The sequence below is a fragment of the Nannobrachium achirus genome (genome assembly GCF_963921795.1).
Source record: "Nannobrachium achirus genome assembly, chromosome: 21".
Taxonomy (NCBI): Eukaryota; Metazoa; Chordata; class Actinopteri; order Myctophiformes; family Myctophidae; genus Nannobrachium; species Nannobrachium achirus.
The window spans coordinates 35,017,002-35,044,137 of NC_137828.1; the positions used below are offsets into that span (position 1 = coordinate 35,017,002).

Genomic DNA, 27,136 nt, shown 5'->3' on the forward strand with positions numbered 1-27,136 from the left:
ACCGAAAGTATAAGGTCGCGGGTGCAAGTGGCCGAAATGGGTTTCCTCAGACGGGTGGCTGGTATCTCCCTTAGAGTTAGGGTGAGAAGTTCAGTCACCCGAGAGAGACTTGGAGTAGAACCGCTTCTCCTAACCCTTCCTAGGAAGGTCCTCGATGCACGTCCCACTGGGAGGAGACCCCGTGGCAGACCAAAGACCAGATGGAGGGATTATATCTCCAAACTGGCTTGGGAACACCTCTGTATACTCCCTGAGGGAGTGGAGGAAGTTGCTCGGGATAAGGAAATCTGGAGGTCTCAGTTGGAACTGTTACCCCCGTGACCCGATTCCGGATAAGTGGTTGAAGATGGATGGATGGATGCTAAACAGACTAGAGACTATAGACTAGAGACAAGGACTCATGTTACTGAACATTCTACAGCAATCAGAATATAAAGCTATTTAACAATTATTTTAAGAGAATATATCTCTTACCCCCTAGGGCAGTGGTTCTCAACCTTTTCAGGCCACAACCCCCAAAATAATCACATTTTAACTCGGGACCCACCCTCCCTGATGAGCACTAAGAGTTGAGGCATTACATTTTGTACATGGTTCTAATCTATTGTGAAAATTGCAGATCCATGCTCACGCCTCGCAATCGGCTATTTTCAGTTTCTGCCTCTAATATTTGACAATTTGGCCAATCTTTAATTTGTCATTTTAGAGGTATTAAGGTATTAGGTGGTGGAGGGGTTGGATCTACATTTAGCAAGAAAAAAAAACCTATCACTCATTTTTGGTATTCTTTATTAAAATACTGCTGTACACACAAATATTGCAAAATTTGAGACAATGAACACAAGAAGGGCTTAAAACATACTAAGATGGTGATTGTAGGTGTGTGCACGGATGTGGGGTTGAAGGTAACCACTAATGTCACTGGAGTGTGTGCGTTATTAAGTGGAAAATGGTGACTTGAGTTCTGACACTGTATGGACTGAGTAGAGGTGCGTTTGTGTGTGTGCGTTTGTGTGTGTGTCGTCTGCAAGTCTGTGTGTTTGAGGGTATTCTAAAGCACCACATTCACCATATATGTTGTTGTTTGTGTCTGTTCATTTCACTAAAACAGAGGAAGTAGTACATGATCTAACATAGTCTGCTCCCAGCAGGCAGGTTGCCCTCAAGTACAGACCACAGATTTCTCCTGCACATTTCTTGCAGGTAAACTAATTGCCAATTGAAGCCAAAACCTGCTACTCAAATGTTCATATATCCCATTGTCTTTCACACATATTTGAGAACTTAGTCCATCCTTGACCGTTTTTTTGTCCTATAGGTTAAAAGGCCTGACAGGCTGACACCACAACTTCCAATGACTAAAAATGAAAAAGACAAGTGGAGCCCATAGGAACATACAAAAGCAATTTGGCATAGCTTGTATTCTTTTCCGCCTGGGCACAGCAGGTATCGAAGTGTGTTCACTTTCAAACGCACAACTGCAACATTTACTGCCCGGTCTGTGCTGCTGATGTTTATGAAAAGAAGAACCTGCCCTGACAACAAGGTAAAATATACTCTGAATATGGTACTGTGCTTAAGGGCAACGCACCATCCCTTACAATACAACATGATCACATTACCTTCACCCCCCCAACATCTGAAGACGTCCCGCCCACTCCACCGTAGCTCATCCATCTGACTGGAAAGAGGGCAACCAATGACGGCCAAACACATTCAATCATTGGGCCCCTCCAGCTGTCCGTCATCCTGAGAGAAATCCAAGCCATCCGAGTGAATACGATGACCAGAGCCCATTTCCCCGGACCTCGAAACCACCACGGGAAACTCCTGGGGCTCTGTCATGTCACTGCTTCGTCTCAAGCACATTTTGTGTCTCATGATCTTAAAAGTCAAATAAAACAAATCATTGTCGCTCTGTTCCTATTTCTGCCCACTATCCCCCCCACCCCTTTCCCCAAACCACCCCAACCCCTGCTGAGATTGGTCCACAGAATAAAGTTGTATCGAGGCGAAACAAATTGCACTCCCACATCCCATCATGCATCCCTGCACAACAGTTGAGCAAAGAGGAAAACCAGCAAGAAATTCATCACAAAAAGCATAACTTATTCTCAAATGTAGAGGGGCTCGGACCCCTTGAGAGGAAGGGAAGCTTGGGATGGAGGGTGGGAGAGAGAGAGTGAGAGAGAAAGAGTAGAGAGAAAGATGGGGAAACAAAATAAGGACATTCCACAAAGAGGCAGCTGTGGCACCGCCTCAAGGAGCCCAATCCATGGGCTACACCCTAGTGCTGGACTGACATTACCCATACCCAACAGTTTGTGTGACAATTTCCACAACAGCGTCCATGAAACCAATAACTGTGGACTTGGTGCACAGCATCGGGAGAACGGAGAATACACCTCTTCTTCAGTGCCAACAGAAAGCACACAGTTTAAATGTCCCATCCCAAATCCCCGGTGAACTTACAGTAGTAGCCCACCCTACCCATACCCATTTGGCCTAATGCTCCACAACCCTTGACCGCCTGTATCCATGAGAGCCATCACCCAAGTGGTTTGTCCTTTCTGAGGGAGGGGTGGGACCAACAACCAAGGCCTTTTCAGAAATGGGTTATATCCCTCTCCTCTATGAAAGCCTGGAGTGGTGTGTCCCATCTTAGTGCGACGGTATGAAGGGATGTGGTCTCCAGCAGGACGAGAGATGCAGTCAATACAAAGCTGGATTATCTTTAGTCTTTAATTCTTAGTCTGCCATCGCTTTTATGTCTGTGTGTGTGACTTTAGCTCTCTCTGTACACCCTGTAGGCCACTCACACTAATTCATAAAAAAGAAAAGAAAAAAAAAAGAAACAAAAGAATTAAAATCTTAGTGCATCCTCCTCAGAAAAAAATAACCCCCAAATGTAGAAATAAACAATAAAAGCAGGAAAAAGTTCAAAACCACATGGTTTGTATCTCATGTTTTGTTCCCCAAATCTAAAAAAATGTCATCATCCTTGTTTGTCACAGCTTCCATGTTTTTTTTTCTTCTTTTTCTTTTTTTTTATCTTCTTTTCAAATTTGCAGCTGCGGGATTTAAGAAAACTAAAAAAATACAATTTAGAAAAGCCATCCTGGTGGACAGGGCCAGTGTATGTGACTGAGGTTCAGCAAGCCCTGCCCCTCTTTGCCCTTTGTCACGCTGATGATGATGATGTCATCTCTTTGAGCCTGGTCCTCCGCTGTAGTGCAATTGTGTGCTCCGGGTCCGAGTAGTCCCACCACTGGGCCCGGAGAGGGTGGGGGGTGAGGGTATGTGGGGGGGGGGGGGGAGGTGCGCTACAGAGGGCCGTTAGCAGTAGCCTGCAGCTCCTGGAAGGTACTGTCAAAGCAACGCTTCAGGTCAGAGTAAGTCACCACCAGGACACTCTTCTCGTCCCTCGACACCAAGTTGATTTTCTCAGGCACGCCCGCGTCCAGCTGACCATGTGCACACAACACACACACACACACACACACACACACACACACACACACACACACACACACACACACACACACACACACACACACACACACACACACACACACACACACACACACACACACACACACACACACACACACACACACACACGAGATTTGTAAATTAATAAAAACATCTGTCATGGCTAGAAACAAAAACCGGGGCAAGTGGCCATAAATGAGCAAAAAGGCTGAGACGGAAAGGAGGAACTGTGTTAAGATGGGAAGGTGTAAGGAACAAGCATTCATAATACATTTTAAAACAGGATGTTCAACTGAGAGGACCATCTACTCATAATAGGCATGACTAATTCTGACCTGCTCTACTTGAATCGGTCAGAGTTCACTTAAACAAATTTGGAGGAAAATAATTATTGGGGTTTGGTTGAATCTCTCCAAATACATGGATACATTTTAACTTGCAGAAAACCCTTTAAGTCATGTGGATAATATTGTAAACTTTTAACAGAGAATTGATGCATAATCTTATCTGTGACAACACATAACCAAGTACTGTATAAATCAAGCATGGAGAATCATCAGAGATAAAAGGAGACAGATTGGAATAACGCAAGTGAGAGAACATTCATGCATGTGTGCGTTTGTGTGACTGACTTTGTTGAGGCAGGAGACGATATGGCTGAGGTCAATCCAGGGGGTCCCAGCTTCTGTCACTTGGTGGAAGATGTGGTCCCGGAACAGCTTCAACAGGTATCGGTCGCCTGTCTCGGACCACGTTGGGTCCTTCTGAAATCTACACCAAACACAAACACACACAGTTGGTAAATTATTCTCACACTAGGTAGTATCTCTTTTTAGAAGGGAAACGGGATGTCCCTATCAGATCAGAAAGATTTTGTTTTGGCATGTTGTTTTTTTACAACAAGGGTTCATATTTTAGATAGTCATTAGAAAAAAGAAAAGATGAGTGCTAAAATGTTTTCATTTACTTCTATGGTTTTTGTGATTTTAACGGTTTTGATTTGCATGCATGCCCCCAGGTTTGGGGCATTCATGCAAGTGACTAAATATGTATTTTTAGACACAATAAGCCCATTCCCAAGAAGCACTAAAACAATAGAAAGCAGTAAATGAAAACATTTTAACACTCATCTTTTCTTTTCTCTCATTACAATCTAAAATATGAAGCCTTGTTGTAAAAAAAATGTTTTATTGTATTGCATTCTTTCCATTTTTCCAAAAGATTATTAAAAATAAATTCAAAATGTTATCGAAAGAACACGGCCAGCTCACGCACCAGGAGGGTGGTATGAGTCACCAGAAAAAAGACGGGTGTTTTTGATGAATCTATAATGGTTAAAATGGAGTTTTAAGGGTTTGTATTGGAATGGGCCCTGGATGGGGAGTGTCTGATAAAATGAATATCAAATATCTAAATATTTGTATTGAGAACTCACTAACTTGGAATACACACGTGGACAGTCTCTGTAGTAAACTACAGCAAAGACTGCACTTTCTCCGCCTACTGAGGGTTCACGGTGTTGACCAAAGGTTTATGTTCTATCGAGCGGTTTTGGAAAGCCTGGTCAGATTTGGCATCACAGTTTGGTTTGGTAATCTCTCAGTGCAACTGAGGTCCAAATTGCTCAGATTGGTTCAGACTGCAGGAAGATCATAGGAGCTAAGACAGGCTCAAAAAATAGTTAGCGATGCTACCCATGTTTTACATGGAGAATTTGTACTCCTGCCCTCTGGCAGAAGGTATAGTGAACCTACATGGAACTATGTTAGGTTTAAATCCTTTGTACCAGCGTCAACTAAAATGTTGAACGAGGCTCTGAAACAGCATTGATTGTGAGATTAGATCAACTACCATTTTGTGCACTGTGTAATGTTGTGTCCCCCCTGTATGTATTTCTATTATGTCTTTTGTCATTGATGTTTTATGTGTGGCTGCAGCAGGGGTGAAAGCCCAAGCAAAATTTCCCTTGTGGACAATAATGTTTACCTTACCTTAACTGTGAGTGGAAAAAGTCATAGCAATGCCAATGCAAAGTTGCTAACATTCAGGGTAATTTGATAAACAACCTGTTTAAGATGAGAAAATCATATTTCACAATTTTCTATACTTTAAGGTTGGTTAAATTGATTTAATAATTGTTTAGAACTCAAAGTAAACCCTGAATATAATTGATTACCAAGATCTCAAAGTAACTTGATTGGGACATCCCAAATCTTCAAGTACAACTTACTCTGGCCTCTCGTTGATGGTGCCCAGTTTGGCCAAAAGGCGGAAGAGACGTCCATTTTGCACTTCCTGCAAATAGACACATCATTTAATTATATTTTTGTACATTCCTCTTATTGATTGACTTCTTTATTGACATATTAGCGTATGAAAACATGTGTATACAAATAGCCAAAAGGATGAACACAAGAAAGCCTGTAGGCTTATTTCCATCGTGGTCCCTTCAAAGATGTTTCGATACACATTACAAGAGTGGCATAGTTATGAAAAAGTACTGTTTTCATTCAGCCATCTTTTGTGCGCAGATTTAAAATTGTCCTTTGAGACTCTGGATTTAAGACTTTTAGGAAGCCCATTCCACATACAGTAACAGCTGCTGAGTATAGGAACTTACTCTTGCCCTTACAGCTGTTTAATTTGTATGGTACAAAGTCTGTAGAGTTACCTCTGGTGTTATACCAATGTGAGTCTCTAACATTAACAAAGTACTTTCCTTGACTAGATACTTGGATACCTCACGGTTCACAATTCTGTGAACCATACACATTTTCATGTGCGATACTCGCTCCTTGACTCGAAGCCACTTTAGGCTACGAAAATGTGCAGGGAGAAGATGGGTTCTGGGATGCAGTTTAACCCATTTAGGCCTAGAATTAGAAGGATTCAAAAGACACTTATAGAATCGGGTCAAAATTCTAATGTTCACGACTTTTCAAAAATAGCAGATCTACAAGCTCGCAGCGCGGCACTCGGTGCCGCGCTGTGAGCTTGTATATCTGCTATTTTTCAATAGTTAAAGCATGAAATAATGATACACAAAATGTGTACCCGTTCTAAATGGGTTAAGGATTAATCTAATAATTTTGTGCAGGCATAGTCGAAATTACATTGAACTAGTGCTGATGCCAGTATTTTCAGGGCTCTTTGATCTACCGGAGTCGAGACTCTAGCAAGGAATTTCACTTTTTGATTTCATGCCTTATTTTCTCCTGATAATTTATTGTCTAATATGCACCCTAAATAAGTGACTGCCTTCCTGGCTGTAACTTCATTGTTGCCTACCATCACTCTTGAGTCCGGGAGAGTTATTTAGGTTGTGATTAGACCCAAAGAGTACCGACTTAGTTTTCGTAAGGTTAAGTGACAATTTATTATCATTTAACCATGTGCTGATTTTTACGAGTTCTGCACTTAGTACTTTGTCCTCATGGGAGACTAGTAGAGCTGAGTCATCTGCGAAAAGGAACAAATTGCAGTCACAGGCTGATTTCATGTCGTTGATATATAATAAAAAGAAAAGTGGACCTAATATGCTCCTTTGTGGAACTCCGCAAGAGAGTGTTAGGGGTGAGGACAATGTGCCACTTATGTCTACTACCTGTTGTCTCCCCCCCAAATATGATCTCACACATTTTAGGGCTGTGCTATTGAAACCCAAAGCCCCCAAGCTTGCTCAGAAGGATATTGTGGTTGACAGTGTCAAAAGCTTTCTGGAGGTCAAGCATGACCATCCGCAGTATTTTCCATAATCTATTTCTTTCCTGATATGATCTGTAAGATAGAGCAGGCATGTATCAGTGGAACGAGATCTTCAAAAACCTGATTGAAATTCAAACAGCAAATTGAGCGATGTCACTTAAGTGTTTATTTGTTCATATATTAGTTTTTCAATAATCTTTGATATTGCACACAAGATGGAAACTGGTAGTTGCCGGGTTCTAATTTATTACCTTTCTTAAATAAGGGTGTTACTCTAGCCAATTTGAGCTTGGATCCCCTTTTGGTGGTAGAAGGCCTTAACATGGCTCTCACCATAGCATCCTGACCGACTAGGCAGTTTACTTACTAATTATTGGGCTACAGTTGTGAAATATGTATTTAGGTTGTTTGCCACCTCGAGTTTATTTGATTTGATAGTGCCATTGATGTCCAGATTGAGATTTTGCTTATTTGATTTTTGAGCGGTGCCAACCGCTCCTATAGACCGCTTTTTTACCAAAACCATGATGTCACAAATGATGATGACATGAGTCCGCTAGACCAATGAAACACTTCGATTCTGTTGATCTGTCCATGATGTCATAGTCACATAGGCACCCGATTGGTTAACTCTGATTTAGAACGCGTTTAGGCCGCGTAAAATACGTCTTAACGCGTTTAGGCCGCCTAGATACGTCATAAAAAATTATTGAGCTGTGCTAACCTTGAATTTCAAAATTGTATTAGATGAATATTCACTTATAAGCGATAAAATAACCACACTTTTAGACAGACTGTGGAAGATCTTACAGGTTATAAATGATAGCCAACTAATACAAGTTTAAAATACAAATAAACACAATATCCACTGGGTATCCCAGTTCTTCGGGCTCTTCGGGCCCAGCTCTTCTTGAAAGATTCAGTCAAGTCAGTGGTCTTGAACATAGCTGACAGTTGTTGAACTTGGCTGACAGCTGTTGTACTTGGTTGTACAGCTGTTGCTGCAAGGTCTGTGGTTCCAAAAAATTTAAAATACAAATAAACAGCTTTTGGAAAAAAAGATTATGCCGTCACTAATGAGGGTAACATGAGTTAACTAGACCAAATGTTCCGCCCCAGGATAACGGATGATTCTTTGGTCAACATAATCGTGGTATGAAATTCAAATACTTTGGCTTTGCCGAAATAATTAGTATAGGGTCATAAACAAAAATCTAGAGGCAAATAAGGTCCCTGGTTGCCTAACTGACGACCACCAGAGTCATCAGGCTCTGGTGGCAGAGCTGGTTCTGTCCAGAGATGGTTCCGTCCTCTGTATGGTGTAAAGGTCAGGACACACGAAAACCTTATATAGTCTGAGCAGACCTCTAGACTGACATGATACACAACACAAAGAATATTGCCATGCATGCCTATCAACACTGATTCGCGCAGGCGCCCTTACAGGAATTAGTTTGCACCGCTCACTTCGCACGGGTGCGATTTTTTATTTATTGCAACAACCAAGTTGTTTTAAGGACTGACAAAGCTTTTTGGGGTTGTTTTTATGTTATGACGTGATTATTAAAATAAGGTCTTTGTTTATTTCTCAATCTTTTATATTCCTTGAATAAATGCTCATCCAAAGATGTTCTAAAACGCCCAAGACTTTTGTCTCTTGCCTTGATAAGAGTTTAAAATCTCTGCATCTATCCAGGGTTCTGTCCGGACTTTAATCCCGACAGCCTTGATGGGGGCATGTTTGTCTATAGCTGCTAAAAATATAGACTTGAAAGCACTCCAGGCATTGTCTGTCACCGTGCTTTTTAACATGGAGACCAATCTATGGTCTCAAGAGACCTCTTATAGTCTGATCTTGAACGATGCTTGTCCAATATTCTCTTTCCAACATATCTTATACATAATTAAAGAGGGAAGTTCCTTTAGGTTGATGCCAAATAAATAGCTTGAAAGCTCTGGTTGGGAACATCTTTGGTAGAAAGTATGATTGAATTTGCTGTAGGTCTAGAAATTAACGAGATGCAGTCAGTACAGTATATACAGAAAATATAAGATTATATATCTTGCTCTCTACACACCTAAATACCAGTTGGGAAGGAGCCGATGTAAAAATCATCATATCAGATTTATTTTTTGTCATTCAGACATTAAATGAAAACCCATCATGATTAATAGGCACATTATGTGGGCATGCACCCAAAATTATTTTAGATGACAAAAACGAAAAGGGCAGCTATAGTAAACAGTAGGAAACATCACCACTGTGCTCACTAGCAGAGACGACCACAAACCACAGACAATTAATGGGGGAGAAGACTCTTGAGGTCTAGATCAGTTGCAAAAACGTATTTAGCTTATAACCCTCCCTCCATCGTATAACTACAATTTTATGTCATTATGTATTTTGTTGTTAGTCGTTTCATTCTTGGTAAAGAAGGGTAATGAAGTCACTTGATACCATCAATAAGTAATTGAATTCAGCTTTGTGTTAGAGTTAGACATGACAGTGGGTGGTTGGAGATGAGCTCAAGAGGGATGTGAACAAGACGATACACTAACAGAGGAGCCGTGTTTTCACACATTTAAGCTCTAAAAACAGAAATAGAGATTGTGGTGTTCAGCAGTGGCTGAAGTACATAGCACAACATCCTGTGTGTTTCTGAGCGATTCTTAGCCGTTAACCATGAATTTCAGTCAGCAAAAACAGATCAGAATTGCATGTATAGCAACATCCCCCTTTTGTGTGTGTGCATCCATGTTCTTGTTCGTGCAGGTATACACATTTGTATACCTTGGCCAGGTCCTCTTCAATGACATCGTTCCTCATCTGCGATGCATCCAGTTGTGTGTAGAACCTGGCTCCGATCATAGGCATTATGTCATTGACGCTCCGCAGCCGAGTCTGCTCAGTCAGCAGGTACCTGCACACATGATAACAATAAGGTCTGTGTGTATGCTTGCGTGTGTGTGTGTGTGTGTGTGTGTGTGTGTGTGTGTGTGTGTGTGTGTGTGTGTTTATCAACTTATGCCCTCAGACTCCTCAAATGGCCTCCACCTTACACCTCACCATTAACAGAACACTGGCACTCAAAATCTCAAATGTGATTAAAATACCACTAATTATATTCATTTCATTATATACTTAGTAGGGAGTCTTCATACTGCAGTTAAGGATTAGTCAGATAATTGGAGGGTTGTGTGGTCATGTATGCACCATAATCTGAGTAGGCCTGTTGTTAAAGGACAACTTTGTTTTTTTACAACAAGGGTTCATATTTTAAATTGTAATTAGAGAAAAGAAAAAGCGAGTGTTAAAATGTTTTCATTTGCTTCGTTCTATTGTTTTATCACGTTTACCGTGCTAAAATGTGGGGCATGCGTACGCATGGGGGCATGCGTACAAGTGGCTAAATATGTATTTTTAGACACAATAAGCCAGCAGTTTTGCTATTTACAGTAACTCTTCTAGCCCCATAAGTCACATCCAACCATGAAAGGTTGCCTTGTAACTTGAGAATGGGCTTATTCTGGGTAAAATGACATATTTAGCCACTTGTACACATGCCCCAAACCACTGAAATAAGAATCTCTAAAACAATAGAAAGAAGTAAATTAAATAATGTTAACACTCATCTTTTATATTCTTTAATTACAATCTAAAATATGAACCCTTGTTGTAAAAAACAAAAGTTGTCCTTTAATGGATCTCTGCCATCTTGATTCATTTTGTCACTTGTACTATATCAAATTTCTGACCATGTTGTTTCTATCTTTCATTTCATGTGTGAAAAGAACTGCACTGCTTTTTAGAGATTTGAACTTGCTATCTGACCCAAGTTAATGAACAACTTTGAACCTCAACTATAAATATGGAAAGAGAAAATATGAAACAAGTGTACTAGAAAACGTACTGTACCTGTATTTAGAGCTGTCTTTACATGGGAGGTTGAACATTTGTCTGTGAGCATATGGAATTAGTGTAGGAGTCTTTAACCAGTAATTTTTTGTTTACTCCGATTTATCCGTAACATATTTCTTTCCCCTGACATGACATATTTGTTGACAGAGGCATGTCTATTCCATTTTTTTGTTTTTGCAATTTTCATAGGTAGAGACTAGAAAGACAGGAAATCAAGGGCAGAGAGAGGAGAGAAATGCAAGACAAAACCAAGAGTGACATTCAAACTTGGGTCCTTCAACTCAAAAGGAGCACATGGTCCAACCCCCAGCTTAAAGATTATAACCATAATTGGAGAGATAAATTAGCTTTCGATGTTCACCCAAGGATTCTTTATCATCTCATCTTTTTTTATTCAGGTTACTCTGTCAATCTATGTGCGTGATTCCAGAGCAAATTTAGCAAACTGCTTGACCAGTCAGTGTCAAACGCTCATGTTTTGTGCACCTAAAACTTTCAAAGCAGCCTCATGGTGACATGATAATATCTCTTTTTTACCAACCAATTAGGCACACATGATCACAGGAATCTAAATAAGTCTCAATTCTACATCCCAGAAATAAACAGTGAAATAACTTTACTCTGGTAGGTCTCATCTACCTGGCACTGCCAATATGTAGCCAAGTGTTAAAACCGTTTTAAAATAAGCAGAGGATGGGCCAGTAATTTGACTGGAGCATGCATTTGAACAGATTGCATTGCGAACCAAGACATGAGGGGTATTGTTCTTACAAGATGAGGTTCTTGAGGTCTGACGAGTAGTTGATTGACACGAGCTCCATGGCCTTCTGCAGATTCTCCCTTTGAATGCCAGCAAGGGAGTTGCATGCCAATGCCAGCACCACCTTGCCCAAGGAGATTAGGTCTGCTTGCTGCACAAGACACACACAACGCCAAGTGGTAAGAAAGCCTGGACTACCACACCATGCTTTCTTGTGATCCAAATGATTAGACACAAAACTATATTTTTGATCAAGCCATGATTACAAACATCAGTAGCCACACATGAAAACAGATATAACATGGCTCTTGTTTTCAGTAGGTGCACAGATATAGAAGCAGCCATGTGAAAACTACATAAAGTACCTGGTACTGTGGCATAAGGGCAAGGTGATTAGTCTGACTGTTGTCAAACGTTAAGACATCAAACACTCCGCCACAGTTCACTCGTAACCTGCAGAGAGAATAATATCATTCAGTGTGTGCATGCACATATCTCTTGCTTGTGGGTGCATGGTTTTGACTTCTACAAATGTGAAGCTTCTCTGGAAAAAAGAAAAAATGCAGGAAGCCTGTAATGAACTTCTGCTTTCAGTTTATTGACCATAAACGCTGTAAACACCAGTGCATTGCGTGCAACTTAGTGAAACCCATGCTGCTTTTCAGAAACCCACATGTTTATAAATACCCTGCTCAAAATATGTGTGTGTGTGTGTGTTTGTGTTTACATAGAATATACTGTACATGCGTTGTACCTGGTCTTGCCAGTGATGATAATCTTGCTTGGGTCCATGACTCGGCAGGCCAGGCCAGCAGTGTGAATGGTGCGCAAGGCTGAGCTCAGCTGGACAATGTAGGCCCAGATCAGAGATTCTGGGAGCAAACCTGCATGTTGCCGAGGCGGCGGAGGCTCATGCTGGCCTACACAGGTACACACGCACAACACAGCAGAACAATTGAGGTTTAGATGGCAGGAATGGAAAGCTAAGACTTTCGGCCATTATTATGGTGACATTACATGCTATTGTGTGCAAGAACCACCTCCATAGCAAAAAAAAAAGAAAAAGACAAAAAAGACAAAACACACAAAGTATAATAATAGTAGAAAACCTAGAAATTGCACCCCTCACAACCATGTACATTTCACAAAGAATACAGTCATACTGCAGTGTTGATTGGGAGGACTTGTATTTTATAAAACAGGACATGTAGTGCAGAATAGATGCCACTAGTTGCCACTGAAAACAATAGCAAAAAAAACTACAACACAAAAACACATTTTGTTTTTATTTATTTCTAGCTGAGTGTTTGGGTATTTTAGATGGCATCACAGAGCCCAAAGATGAAAAAAAAAAAGAAAAAAAAAAACATTCAATTCCTATGCTGTGGTTTTACATTGGTGAGTGTTTTACACTACTGCTTTCTCTGAGATAAGAGATATTTGCAGTTGATTGTGAAAAGGCCAGAGCAGGTCTGAGAGGTTTTGCTTCCTCTGACCGTGTTCCTGGCAGGTAGTCTGTACAGTCTACACCACCTGTCAGGGGATCACTTTCAGCCACAATTTCCTCTCAACTGCTCTTGTCTCGCTTGCTCTCTCTTCAACATGGTAACAAAAGCCAACTGCCAGACCAGAGCAACATGCAGACACCACTAAACACAAACAGACACAAAAATGTATCTACCACAGACACACATATTTAACATCTTGGTCCAAAATATGCATTTGCTGCAATGGCTATGTTATTGCGACCGTAGGTCGCATTTACTACCAAAACCCCCACCGGCCCCCATCCATGCCAAATTTTGCACACATACTCCTTACCTGCCAAACTACAACCTCCAAGGACCCCCAGAGCTCCAGGTAACCTGGGGGACCCCCAGGTGTAAAAAAATGTCCCTCCGTGAGTGACACGTCACACTTTTGCCCTGCTCATATCTCCACAACCGTTGCCCCCATCCATGCCACATTTTGCACACACACTCCTTACCTGGCAAACTACAACCTCCAAGGACCCCCGGAGCTCCAGGGACCCCCAGGTCCCTGGGGGACCCCCAGGTGTAAAAAATGACCACATGTGCAAAAATGACCAAATGACCACCCCAACGGGGCTGCTCACGGGGAATTCCTGGGGACCACCCACTCCTGGTGCTCCAGAACGGATGCAAAAGTGGTGGCGCCCCCAGTGGAGGACCTCCTCCACTGCAGCTCACATAAAATGCCGTAACTCGGGCTAGGAGCGTCCGGGCCGGTACCTATTCGTCCGCCAAGGCAACGCGGAGACCCCACCCCTCATTTCTCACATGGCCCTCTTTTAGCGCCACCTGCAGGCCGATTTTTAAAACACATTTTTGGACACTGCTCCTACAGTTTTTGCCCTAAAATCACGCAAATCGCTACACAGTGGCCCTCATTTATCAACGTGGTGCAGATCAAAATTTGGGTGTACACCGAAATTTAGGGAAGTCTCGACATTTATCATTTCAACTTGACTTTGACGTTGGCGTAGGGTAGGATCAAATCTCACGTCAAGTCCAGAGGTGGTGTAGGATTCATCCTACACCACTTTGTTCCATTGTAGACGTGCGGAGCAGCATTGTGTAACTATTTGACAGGCAATGGACACATGTATCCACTCGAAAATGTATATCCAACACAATAATAAATAATCCTGTGAAAATATAACATTTTATAAAAGTATATTATAGCCAGCTACATCATGGACATGCACGCCAATTGTATTTCCAAGTTACAATGACAAGCAATCAAAATCTAGCAACATGGAAGCAATCTACTGTTAAGTGCTTTAACAGTCTATATTTTAAGATTGCAGATCTGGCTCAGAACAAGCACATAGCCTACGAACGCATGCGAGAGCATTTTCGGGACCAGCGCGGCGCCGCTGTGATCTACCGTGATGTGAGGCGTGAGCCCCTCCAATTTATACAGTGACGCGAGTCCTTTAAAATATGGATAAAACCCGAAGCTCCAAACCGCGCACGCACGCTGCGGATGATTTATTTGGGGGTCCACGGCCCACCTGGGAGAAGACCAGCCCGCGCAGGAACGGTACATGATCGCTAGTTCAAGCACTCAAACGTGCGTTGCGCTCGTCGCCGAAATTTGGTTAAATTAATATCCAAAACGTTACCGTGGGGTCTCTCAATTTATACAGTAGATACTGTACACTATGCTGGAGTTAATGATGAAACCCAACGTGGCGAGCCTTGAGATCATGGCCATGGGGAATTATGATTGCTTGTAACCAAATGAACGCGCTCTGTCTGCGCACGCACGGCACGGGTATAGGCAATGGTTTAAATTAATATCCAAAAGTATTCATGGCAGTGACTTGTGTCATTCATGTCGGCTGCGGTGCTATAGCCTCCTTGTCAAAGATTGTACCGTTGGTTAATCCCACGTTTCCACTGTCAAAGACTGCTGTGTAAACCAAAATGCTGCTGTTCCAAGTAGCCTAGTTAGGTGTGTGCGTGCGTGCATGTGTGCGTGGTGTGTGTGGGACGCAGACATGGCTTTTCTTTGGTTGTTAGGTCGTATTCGGGTTGTTCTGGTCGTAAAATTGGGGCGTTTCGAGAATAATTAAGGGCGTGTTATTTAAATTTCAGCCTGCGCATTTATCAACGCTGGGATCAAATGTACGCCAGGTGTGTCTGTTTAGGAAGCAATGATAAATGCCGTGCACACGTTGCCCTACGCAAAATTTGGTGAAAAAAATAGACCATTTTTTACACTCCATTGATAAATGAGGGCCAGTATGTCTACACTCATCCCATCAACATGAATCTGTCCCATATAGCGCCACCTTCAGGTCGATTTTTAAAAACACATTTTTGGACACTGCTCCTACAGATTTTGCCCTAAAATCACGGAAATCACTACACAGCATGTCTACATGTCATCAACATGGATCAGGAAGATTTTGGAAAAACCCATTTTTGCCCTATTTGTGGAGATAAGCGACCTACGGTCGCTTATCTCCCGATTAGGGAGTCTTACTGGTAGAATATAGATTAAGGCTGGGCGATATTAGGAAAACCTTCGATATTCGATAATGTTGTTGAATACCTCGATATCGATATTACTCATGATATTAGTAAAAACTGCATTATATAGTTTTTAATGTGTTTTCTGCCTTAGGTCCACTGCCTGCCTAACCCAGATAATGAATAGCATATTCATTGCATGCACACAGCTCAGTACACATAGAATAAATACATTAAATGCCTTATTTCCATTTTCCAACAATGGTTTTATTGAAATAACCACACCTGGTTACAGATGGACTGCTTTTTAGCATGTGCTACGTGCATGGATATTGTGTCTGTTAATCAATTTGACACATACACCAATACCTCATTTCAAGCCGCATTCGTCGATATGTATATCTTGCATGTTGAATTTGATACCTCGATATAGATATATTTTCGATATATTGCCCAGCCTTAATATAGATTAGATTGATTTTGAACAGCAAATCGCTCCCATTAAGAGGATTACCTATAATGCAGAGAGCATTTTGAGCAACAAGCTTTGTTAGACTGCGCAAAAAACAGACCCACGCTCAAGGCTGAAAGCAATCACACATTTAACAACACCGCACAGTACAACTTCTGCACGTAGGCAGATTAATAAGAGGAACTGTAGCAGATGATGTGAGGGCTGTGATCTATAAGGGTGTGAATGTGCAAGTGTATGTTAGAAGATTGATTGAGAGATAAGAGCGTGAGAGACATAAGCAGAGAGAGAGACGGAGATAATGAGAAGCCCAACTGACCCCACTTCCTCTTGGTGAAGTAGGAGTCTGCTGCGGGGTCGCTGAAGTGTCTGCTGAACATGGTCTCTGCACCCGCATGGAAGTCATAGGAGAACACCAACGCTGGGGGGGGGGGAAACATCCAACATATTTTTTAGTTTGCAAACCATGCACAGAATCCAAAACGTGATATTTAGGAGGGAAATAAACACAACTGCAATTAAAGCAAAGTCACAGATATACACTTCAGCACACACACACTCACAATGATCTCCAAAGGCCTTGGTGGTAAAGACCTCCCTCAGTGTGACGGAGTTGGAGTGCTGAATCTTCTTCCACATGTCCGCCAGCATCATGCACTTGGTGTTCACCAGACGGAACCCTGGACACACAGAGGCATAGCAAAGCTAAAACTAAAAACAACGGTGGCTCAGCCAGCGGGTGCACAGACAATATGCTCCTAGTGAGCCCGGGTTTAAATCCAACCATCTTGTCTTGCATGCCTCTCTTCTCTCTCTCTGCCCTTGGGTTCCTGTCTCTCTACACTCTCGCATAAAATTGCCAAAAAAAAATCTAAAAGGAGAACAAATCATGTTCAGCGATGCAGGCAGCCCACTTTGAATTTATTTACACAGCAAGAAGGATGAAAGTTGACAAAATCTTTGGTATTAAAAAGTGTCAACAAATACTGCACGTGTGGAATCAAATAGACACTTTAGTTTCATTTATACAATCTCCACAAACATGGACATAATTGCGACCGTCAGGTCGCAGTTACTATCAAAGCCTCCACCGGCTGTCTGTCAGTCAATGACGTCACGTCACACTTTTCCCCTACTCATATCTCCGCCACCGTTGCCCCTATCCATTGCACACACACTCCTTGGCTGCCAAACCACAATCCCTCATTTCTCACATGCCCACAACAACCCCTCATTTCTCACATGCCCCTCTTCTAGCGCCACCATGAGGCCGATTCTTGCTATTCAACACTGCATTGGAAGCAAGGGGTAAACTTCAGTCGCTGGAAATGAAGCCACTTTAGGCTGCATTTCGTGTCACGAAAGGCTTTATACAAATACATTATTATTATTATAGACATATGGCAGATTTGCAATCGCTGGAAAATAGGCTTGATTTATGATCTGTAGAAGAAACCAATGGCGTCATATGATTGGAAGGGAAAAATCAACAGGATGTTGCAGAGACAGGTCCCGTTCCCCACCCCAGGGCAGGGATACGTCTTTTCAACACGGCCCACATCACACCATCACATCACATCTCACCATGTATCCTCCTCAGGCAGTAAGGTAGGTCATCCTTGCTGTTGACCGCCTTGTAACAGGAAGTGATGTAGCTGAAATTGCTGGTCTTTTGCATGCGGTTGGGTGGGGGGACGGGCTCCAGGGGGAACAGGCTGTGGTAGCTGTCCACCTCGGTTGGAACACCTGCCAGACACAGCAGCAGTTAGAAGGCAAATGCAAGCGCATGTGCACACCCAATCTCAGAATAGAAAACTAAATCCACAAATGCATGCAGAATATAAAACATCCTGTAACTAGGTTTCTCCTGTGACCCATGCTGTATAGCTCTTGAATATATATTTTTAAAAAAAGCGTTGTCCAAGCCTCGTTTTGTTTTGACATTTGAAATTTGAAAGTGCTGACAACCTAATTCGACAGTCCATCTGTGTCTGCCTGAAACATGCCACCAAACCTCCCCATGAATGAACTATGGACTGATGAAGACAAGATTCAGGATGATTCAGACTGGAGGGCAAGACCCACAAATACCACAAACACCTCACAGTCACACGACATATGTCAACTGTCGGAAGCAAGAAACCAACGCCACAAAATACCAGTATCAGTCAAGAGGAACACATTTCAAACCTTTTAAACAAGTTAATATAGTAGTGTTGTACAGAACCCCTAGTCCTACTTTTAGTTGTGTAGTGATGAAAATGATTAATTGTGTAAGCCCAAATGCATGAAAAACAAGAACTCAAACATTCCTAGTGAAATTAATAGTCAGGAAGCTGCCCAGAAGAGATTTTTACTTTTGGGTCGAAAAGGTCAAGATCATTATACTGTATTACAAAATACAGTATAAAAGATTATTAATTAAACAAACGCCATTGGCCCTATCGTTGCTGTCGGGTGGAAAGTATGTCCAAAACCATTACTGTTCGGTGGAACGAAAGATTTCAAGAATAGCAGATCTTGTAGATCTGCTGTTTTCACTACTTTTGTGAAACACTTGTGCATGATGAAGTAGGGCACATTCATTTACAAAAACAAACAACCCAAAGAACATCATGTAACAATTATCTGATCGCAACGAAGTCGATATATTTTACCTTGGTTCTCTGATTGGTCAAGCTGGGCCATTGTCATCAGATGTCTGTTTACCAGCTCCTGAGGGGGGGAAGCCAGAGGATGTGACATCAGATTAGGGCTGCACGATAATTATTTTAATTATAATCCTGATTACATTACTTAATATTGTAATAATTTCCAATTATTGGAAATTATAATCTTTGGGGTAAAGGACTATTTTATGATATTTTTAATGTCTTAATTTAATTGTGCTTATCGGTACCATCTAAGAAATGGTATCATGTGTCAAATAAAGCGAGGAGGAGGAGGTAGTAGTGAGTGCTACCTGTCGGAGTTCATCTGCCATGAAGAAGGATGGGGCATTGGCTTTGGGCTGCATGTAGGCCACATGAGGCGCCGTAGGGGGATAGATGTGGTAGGTAGGAAACACCTGTGATGAAAACAGCACAAGACAACTTCCTATTTATGAGTAAATCAAAACTTGCTTTCTGTTCATGACCTGCTGTTTTTCAATGCCCCGGGAAATTACCAAAGTATATTTCTAACAGCACGTACCATCCCGGCCACAGAGGGTGCAGGGGTGTTGTCGGTATAGAAGTAGGTGGTCCCACCCACAGTCTCCTTCTGGATGATGTGGGCTTCGGCTGAAGTGGTGGGCACCATGTAGTTGGCAGGGTTGGGAGTGTGGCTGCGTCGGCGAGGGGCAGGTGAGGTGTGGGGTGTGATTTTGGGAGAATGGAGAGGAGAGGAGCCAGCAGAGAGAGACATTCCTAAAGTTGGGATGAAAAACACATATTGTTCAGAAACCCAAAATACAACATGGCTCTAACTGGTGGTGTGGCCAGTTAGTGCACTGACCATATACTCCTTGTGGGTCACAAGGACCTGAGTTTGATTCGGGCTCTTGCAATGTCCCCTATGTACGCATCTATCTGCTCTTCCATGTCTTTCTGTTTATACCATCCTGTCCAAAGAATCCCTAGATACACTTGGTACCACCAGAGAAAAAGAAAAACATAAAAACACAAATGAAAGTGATTGACCAATCAAAGAGCGGACAATATTTCGGAGATTGCTATATTATTATAGTATAATCTGGTGAACTTCTAAAGCTTAGTTCAGACTAAAGATTTTGAACCACTGAAATACCCCGTCGGCAGGGTTGGCTGATGCCGGCTCATTGAGTTACATGAGAATCAACCTCAATCACAAGGAACAGGTTTCATAACGTAATACCAGATTGTAACAGTTATGTTCCCATATCCTGTGGGGATGAATTTCCAAAATGGCATCACAACACATTTAATCCATTTAGTGTTTAGGATAACAATACATCAAGCCAAAACACATTGATATCTTATCAAGAAAAACTGTCAAAATTATGTTTCACGTACACATTTTTGGGTGTTGTTCCCAAACCCGGTAGGGACTACTGTTTATATCTCATAACCTAAACGGACTGTGCTAGGATTGGTAGTTGGTTGTCTGAAATATCATATGAATAAAGCTGATTATTTACAATATATAACGAAATAGCTATAGGACGAAAGTTTGTGCTGGAGATAATGCATCAAGGAAGTAGGTTAACGTGACATGACAAGAGAAATGACTGTGGAAAAAGCAATCGTCTCAGTTCATCACCTCTGATGTGGACAGTCCAGTTTCATAATGTTTCCAACCACAGTTTGGGTAATTCTGTAGCCAGATTGTTGCAAGATTGAACTTAGCTCATTGCAAACATTTAGTCTGAATTAGGCTTAAGAGATGAAAAAGAGATGTTAATAATTTTTGATAGTGGTGGAAAGTACCAAGGTAACACAAATGAGGTGTATTCCCAGCTGAGACGGCACTGATCCAAAAGCCTCACCTGGGGCCAGGCCAGCAGCTGTGGAGCTGCTGAGACCAGGATGGGGGAAGAGAGGAGAGGGGAAGGCTGGTATATTGGGCTGCACCATGGTGGCCATGCGTGGAGCTCCCTTAGGGATAAACTCACTGGCCGCTGGGTTTGGAGCCTGGAAGACACACAGGTTGGAATCAAGAATTGCGTTTCATTCAACTACCTCACAAGATAATGCCAATAATAATAATGCAAAGCTGCAAATGCCATACTTTGTGGAAGAATGTTGTACATAAGGAGCAAAAATTGTAGATCTACAAGCTCACTATGTGTCAGCTATTTAAACTAGTTAGTCTTTTTTAAGTCTCTCAGTAATGTCTGAACCAATGAAAAGAAGCTTGTGACCAAGTAATAACTACATAACGGTTTTGGGCATATGAGGTTTCCACCAGACAGCGACAAAATTATCTCACCTTTCTCCTCTGTGATATGCTAAGAGCACCAAAATCACTAAACAGTGATGATGTCGGAGAGTTCACTGGATCTGCAGGAGGACCCAGCAGGTCAGGAGTGGAGTTTTGGTGGAGTTCTTTTGGATGAAGACTGCTCCATGGAAAAGCTGTAATGCAGATGATCTCAAACATGTTCATGTCAAGGACTCCCAAAATTCACTCTTTGTCAAGTCCCACCCCATGTGGTTCTGTTACTAGGTGGGACAACAAAGCCAGGGAAGAATATTTTTATAATGGAAGTGAATGGGAAAAAAGTCCCACCCCATGTCGTTTCCATAGTCTCATTATTGCTGTACCAAAAGAAAAACATCTACCTGATATTAATAAAAAAGGAACATAAAAGTACAGTAGTTACATTGCAAAACAGGGTTTTTTCCCCCGAAAATGCATGTTTTAATTAGTTTAATCCTCTGAAACAGGAAGAGGACAGAGAAGAGAGAGAGCGCAGTGCATCTTGGGTGACTCGCAATGACCAGGAAGTTGTGGAACTATAATCTCGCCCTCAAAATAAAATGGATTTTAATTGTAATTCTGCCCATTTAAAATATATGTACCAATCGAATCTCTTAGTTACATCGATATCGTTTATGTGAACTAGTTTGTTGAAGCTTATTCATTATACTCATCGAAATCGCTATGACCGCGCCGTACTGCATCGTGTCCGTACCGCGCATCACCGCACAATGCAGTGTCTAGCAGGAGACTTCTATGCAAGACTAGTAATCCACATAGCGATTTATTTTATCATTTCAACAAATATTTACTGTGTATTCACTCCATTTTGTTCCAAAATGTTCCTATTTATCATGACAAAGCAAAGAATAAAATATGAATATAAATAAATATCAATTTAAAACTACACTCTCGCCATTAATATTAATGGAAGAATGTGGACTTTGTCCCACTGCATAACTCCGCCCCCGGTAGCAAAAGAGAATGATTTCTCTGGTTGGCCAGTCAGGGACCAATCAGAAGGCTGACAAAGGTCATATGCATTTGGCCACAGAACCCAACCTGAAAATATTTTGTGCCACGGACCCCCATCCATAAAAGATTCGTGTTGTTAAAATGTTTCAATATAGTAAATTGTTCACATTTTTTAAAGATAGGCGATGTATAGGGTTAAAGTGATTTTGTTATATTAACTTATTTTGCTAGGGACCCCCTGGAACTCCTTCCAGGGTTCCTACACAATTTCCATTCAAGAATTCCATACTTTTTCCAGATTCAAACTTCCAGAATGTGAGGTCGATTTTTCAGACCATATTCCCATAAATCAGTGGACAAAGATCTAGATGCTTATTACCACATTCATTTAGGCACATACCTAAAAACTGTCATCTGCATATACCCATCTTAACTATTAGAAGAAATGCGTGCCCAGGGAGCAGTTCAGGGTTAAGTGTCTTGCTCAGGGATACTTCAACACTTGGGTCAGGGCACGAGCTGGGGGCCTGGTATAAGTCTATATTAATGGTTTTAAAATGTAACCGTTACTAGTAGTAGATATTGTAGTAGTAGCTCATACAATTCAGTTAACCACAGACGGTGTCACATAGCCAATCTACAAGCTCACAGCTTGTAGATTGTTTAAGTATTTCACTCTATACGAGTGTCTTTCTTGAAATCGGCTGTCATAATATCGTTGTGGTTTTCACTACACGTTTGATCGCAGAAAAGGGATCACAGTCACACACTTACAGGACATTGCATAGGATTCATAGCTAAGTTGTAGCCGAGAGCTGGCCCATGGGAGGGAGTGTTGGGGAATCGCAGTGCATCACAGAAACCGGAAGTTGCTAGGCCAATCAGAGGCAGGTCGGGCAGGCCTTTACGTACGCAGCCTGTAAGAACAGCTGAGCCACACAGCCGTGGATGGATTGATAAGTCATGGAAAAGACGCGTTGTGATTGGCCAGTAGTCACATGACTGGCAGTGTGGTCCCCGGAAATCACAGACGTCCGCACTCCAGTTGTTGCTCGTCGCTCCAATGAACTGAGGCATCTAGCTTTTTATATCTATGTGTGCGCTCATTGCGCTGCTTTGAGTTTGTGAAACCAGAGAATAAAGTTGGAACTATAAACTGAGTAAGTGAGTATTAGGTCTCTGCCAGAGGTCAACCAGTCGATCCTCCTCTTCTTGGGTCCATGTGTTATTGTGTTTTGTGTGTTTTTTGTTTTCTGTGTCGCTTTCTTTGGAGCCATGCTGTTGTCGTCTCCGCTGTTTGTTTTGGTTTTGAAGTACAACACAATAAATAACACAAGGACCCAAGGAAAGGGGATTAGCTGGTACCGTTATCTCACTGGTTGAAACTGATTACTCGCTCCTCGCAGTGCTTATCGCAGCCCAGTCCAAAACAGAGCTAAATATCAAACCTGACGGATATTCAGATATGCTCAGGAAGCTCTCGCCTTGCGCTGGAATCGCACAATTATCTTCTCGCAGGGGCTATCACACACAGTGAGTAAAACCTCTGCTCGAAAGCCCAAGCTTCCGTCAGAACGGGGGTTTTGTCGGCGAGCCCCAAAAATGGTCTGCGAGAGCATAAAGACCTATTTCTTTACTCTTGCTTTTAGCTGAATTATTTTTTTTATCTCTTTGATGCTATTGACGTCCACACTGTTCTGAAATTGTTCTTCAATGTTTTATGTTTTTATTGTTCTGCTTTATTGTATTCATGTGTATTTTATTTTTTCTGTTAAGTAACTGTGCTTCATTTTCTGCTCTGTAAAGCACTTTGAGCTGCATTTCATGTCATGAAAGGTGCTATACAAATAAAGCTTTATTATTATTATTATTATAATCTGAGCAAATATCTTGTGTACTAGCCTTTAGAGAACCTCAGCTCAAATGGATGATTCTTACCAAGGGTGCTGTGGCTGAAGTTCTTGGCACCATCATTGAGGAGACTGGGAGAACTACTGCTGGTGGTCATTCGCTAGAAATTGCAGGAATACGCAAGACAAGTTACAGATTATAAACGAAACCAATTATTATTTATAAATGTAAAAAACTATTTGATGTGTTGACCAGTGGTTCTTAACATGGGGTCCTCGACCCCCAGGAGTCCTTGAGGGTGTCCCCAGCTAAATGAATGATAGTTAAATCTTCTTTATATACAAATAATGTATATGGACCATTTGACCATATTGGACCAAATCATCTCTAACAATATAGAATGTTCTTAGATTGGTGTCCCAGAGATAATAATAAACTTCCTTTAAAATGGGCATCTATGGCCTAATGCACATCAAATTGTGGGTCATTTAAATGAAAAGTGTTGAGAATCACTGGTGTAGACAGGGGGCCCTATCTTGTGTGCTGCCTTACCCCTTATACCACTTGAGTTTTTTGCCATTTTTTACTATTTTGAAAGAATATTTAAAAAATAGTGTAAATAGCCGAGCTTGTATTATCAGCTATTTGAACTATTTAAAACGTTTAGGCATAATACGGGGCAAGGCAGCGTGCAAGATGGTGCCCTTAATCTGACTTTAACGTGTTTAGTGTACCTGCATCATAGAATATTTAGACTCTGCGGGGCTTCCAAACCCATTGACCCCAATAAAGCTGCTGCTGAAGTATGAGTTGGTCAAATTGGCATCATTTAAGGTCCCGCCTTCCATCCCTGGGACTGTGGATGAGAGGAAGCAAAGTTTAACTACTACTACTACTACTACATCATAACGTGATTGGCATGCATGCAACAAACCACTCCAAAACAAACAATAAAATAGTAACGCGGCTGATGCCAAAGCTATACGGAGATCTGCCTGGCCAATCACAGAGCTTACTGGGAAGGGAGTATAATATAAACAGGTCTGCAGCAAAGCATGCTACTTCTAGGCAACACGAGTTTTCCCCATTTATATTTAGGTCACATTTGTATGTTCCAGCTCACACTAGGCTATGTTTACTGTTATTGGCTGCGTGTTGGTGTTAGCCACATGTTTACTCTGAAACGGATAGAAGCAAAGCAACAACAATGCCCTGGTGCATGACTAGCTTAGCCGCTAGCTGCGGTTAGCCAACACTCCAGACACATTAACGCTGCAGCTCGTCTCGGTCACACTTTTTTCCTCCAACTAAAACCGACTAAAATAAAGCAAAAAAGCAAGCGGCTACGATTTAAGCGACCATCTACCATAGCCGATTATAAGCTAGCTATAAAAGGAGCTGGTCAATTTCTGCCCACTCACCCCCTCAGTCACAGCTGTCAAACACTGCGGGCCTTCTTCGCGTTAGGCTAGTACAAAAACAGCTAACGTTAACACCTAGACATCAAGGACACGTTAGTGACGTCACAACCCATCGCCGGACGGCGTGGAATAGCGGTCGAGTCGGAAACACTTCCGCGTGACGGTGTCGTCACTGACGGCTCCTTGGCGTCTTCATTCTAGCCCACCAACTATGAACGTTTGCTAATAAACCAGAACTTTAGATCACAGAACTTTAGATCACAGATGCAAGAGCCAGTCACACATAATGAGCATTATGTCCTATCCGAACACATACGCATAATGCCGAGTAAATGCACCACGCGCCGTTGTGTTTTCGTGGAGGAAAAGAAAGGAGACCAGGGCCTCGCTGAAATCCCCGACCTCGATTTTGACAAAGCCCACACACGGGGCCACTAAAGTAGAGTGCAGAGCGTACACAGACCGCGTTTGGGGCCTTTGTCCCGGTGCACTTCTTGGAAGACTGAATATCAGCGGTCCTCTGTGGGTTCCTTTAGGTGGATCTAAATTGACCCGTACAAGTCTGTAACTCTGGCAGTGTAACAAATGGAACCAAATGAACCCTGGCGGGATCATTTGGTTCTATTTGTACACTGGCAGAGTTAAGGGGAACACCTTTGTTTGAAAAGGTGAAAGTTTGAGAAACACTTATGAATATAAACACACTCACTGGTCAACAACTGTCCCTCTAGAGGCGTGCCTGCAGGCCCCTGCATGGACTCTTGGTTCTTCTTGGAGACGCCGGGGACTCCCGCGCCTCCTCCGCCGCTACAGGACACCGCGGGACCGCTGAGTGATGGATACCCTGCCGGAGCCACCGGTCCCCCGGTCAGCGATGACAGCGGGACGGGGCTGCCGCCGCCGCCGTGCAGCGACGACAGGCTCGCCATGGACGGATCCTCGTGCAGGAACTGACACTCGTCCCCATAGAAGCAGGTCTTGTCCTTGGCGTAGTATCGGCAGAACTTCACCTTGACGTTGGGTATGATCGCCGATCCGACACCCCCGAGCGGAGCAGCTGAAGCTGGGAGTCCACTGTTCATGGCACCGCCGCTGAGGCTGCCGCTTCTGCCTCCGGAAGACCCTCACACATAGAGGGATAGCGGATAGCCAGCGAGCTAGCTGCTAGCTGCTGGCTCTCTCCCTTCTCGAAATCAGGTTTCCCTAAACCTAAAACAGATTAATATGACTTCGGATGGTCCAAAAGAAATGGCTACAACACTGTTAGTGCTCACATTATAAGGCTAGAACGCGAGTTTTCGAGGAAAAACGGCATTGCATGTGTGAGATCCTGGTGGTTGTCGTTGTTGTTGTCGTCGCTATATCCATGCAGCTGGCCTCACGATGTAGCCTGTTGTTGAGCTGAACTCATGCTGTTGTTGTTTTCTATGATCCGTGCAGAGCAGAGCAGCAGGCTACCCTGCTAGCATTGGCTTTGCATTGTGCACTGGTGGGAAAAAGTACTCGTATGTTTTATCTAAGTAAAAGTATCAATACTGCGATATAAAAAAATAGCCTACTCCGGAATTCAAAATGTAGTCTACTTGTGTAAAAGTATGAAAG

The 27,136-nt window shown here is 42.4% G+C and overlaps 1 protein-coding gene across 3 annotated transcripts; it reads right to left on the reverse strand.

Annotated features, from left to right (window-relative positions):
• Positions 1–1,982: 1,982 nt before the first annotated feature.
• Positions 1,983–27,100, reverse strand: pan3 (poly(A) specific ribonuclease subunit PAN3). 3 transcript variants are annotated; one of them, XM_080752131.1, is made up of 18 exons: positions 26,244–27,100; positions 24,848–24,969; positions 24,201–24,273; positions 21,297–21,442; positions 20,854–20,998; positions 19,542–19,756; positions 19,312–19,416; positions 19,007–19,064; positions 17,934–18,095; positions 16,913–17,029; positions 16,669–16,770; positions 12,631–12,796; positions 12,242–12,329; positions 11,888–12,027; positions 9,989–10,118; positions 5,723–5,787; positions 4,125–4,263; positions 1,983–3,464 (listed from the first exon to the last, which is right to left on the reverse strand). In XM_080752131.1, exons 1-18 carry the CDS (start codon positions 26,614–26,616, stop codon positions 3,324–3,326), a joined length of 2,487 nt encoding a protein of 828 aa, XP_080608257.1. In that variant the 5' UTR covers positions 26,617–27,100; the 3' UTR covers positions 1,983–3,323. The 3 variants fall into 3 exon arrangements, with proteins under 3 accessions (XP_080608257.1, XP_080608258.1, XP_080608259.1); XM_080752132.1 differs by lacking the exon at positions 26,244–27,100 and adding an exon at positions 25,937–26,014; XM_080752133.1 differs by lacking the exon at positions 26,244–27,100 and adding an exon at positions 25,535–25,615.
• Between the last annotated feature and the right edge of the window lie 36 nt (positions 27,101–27,136).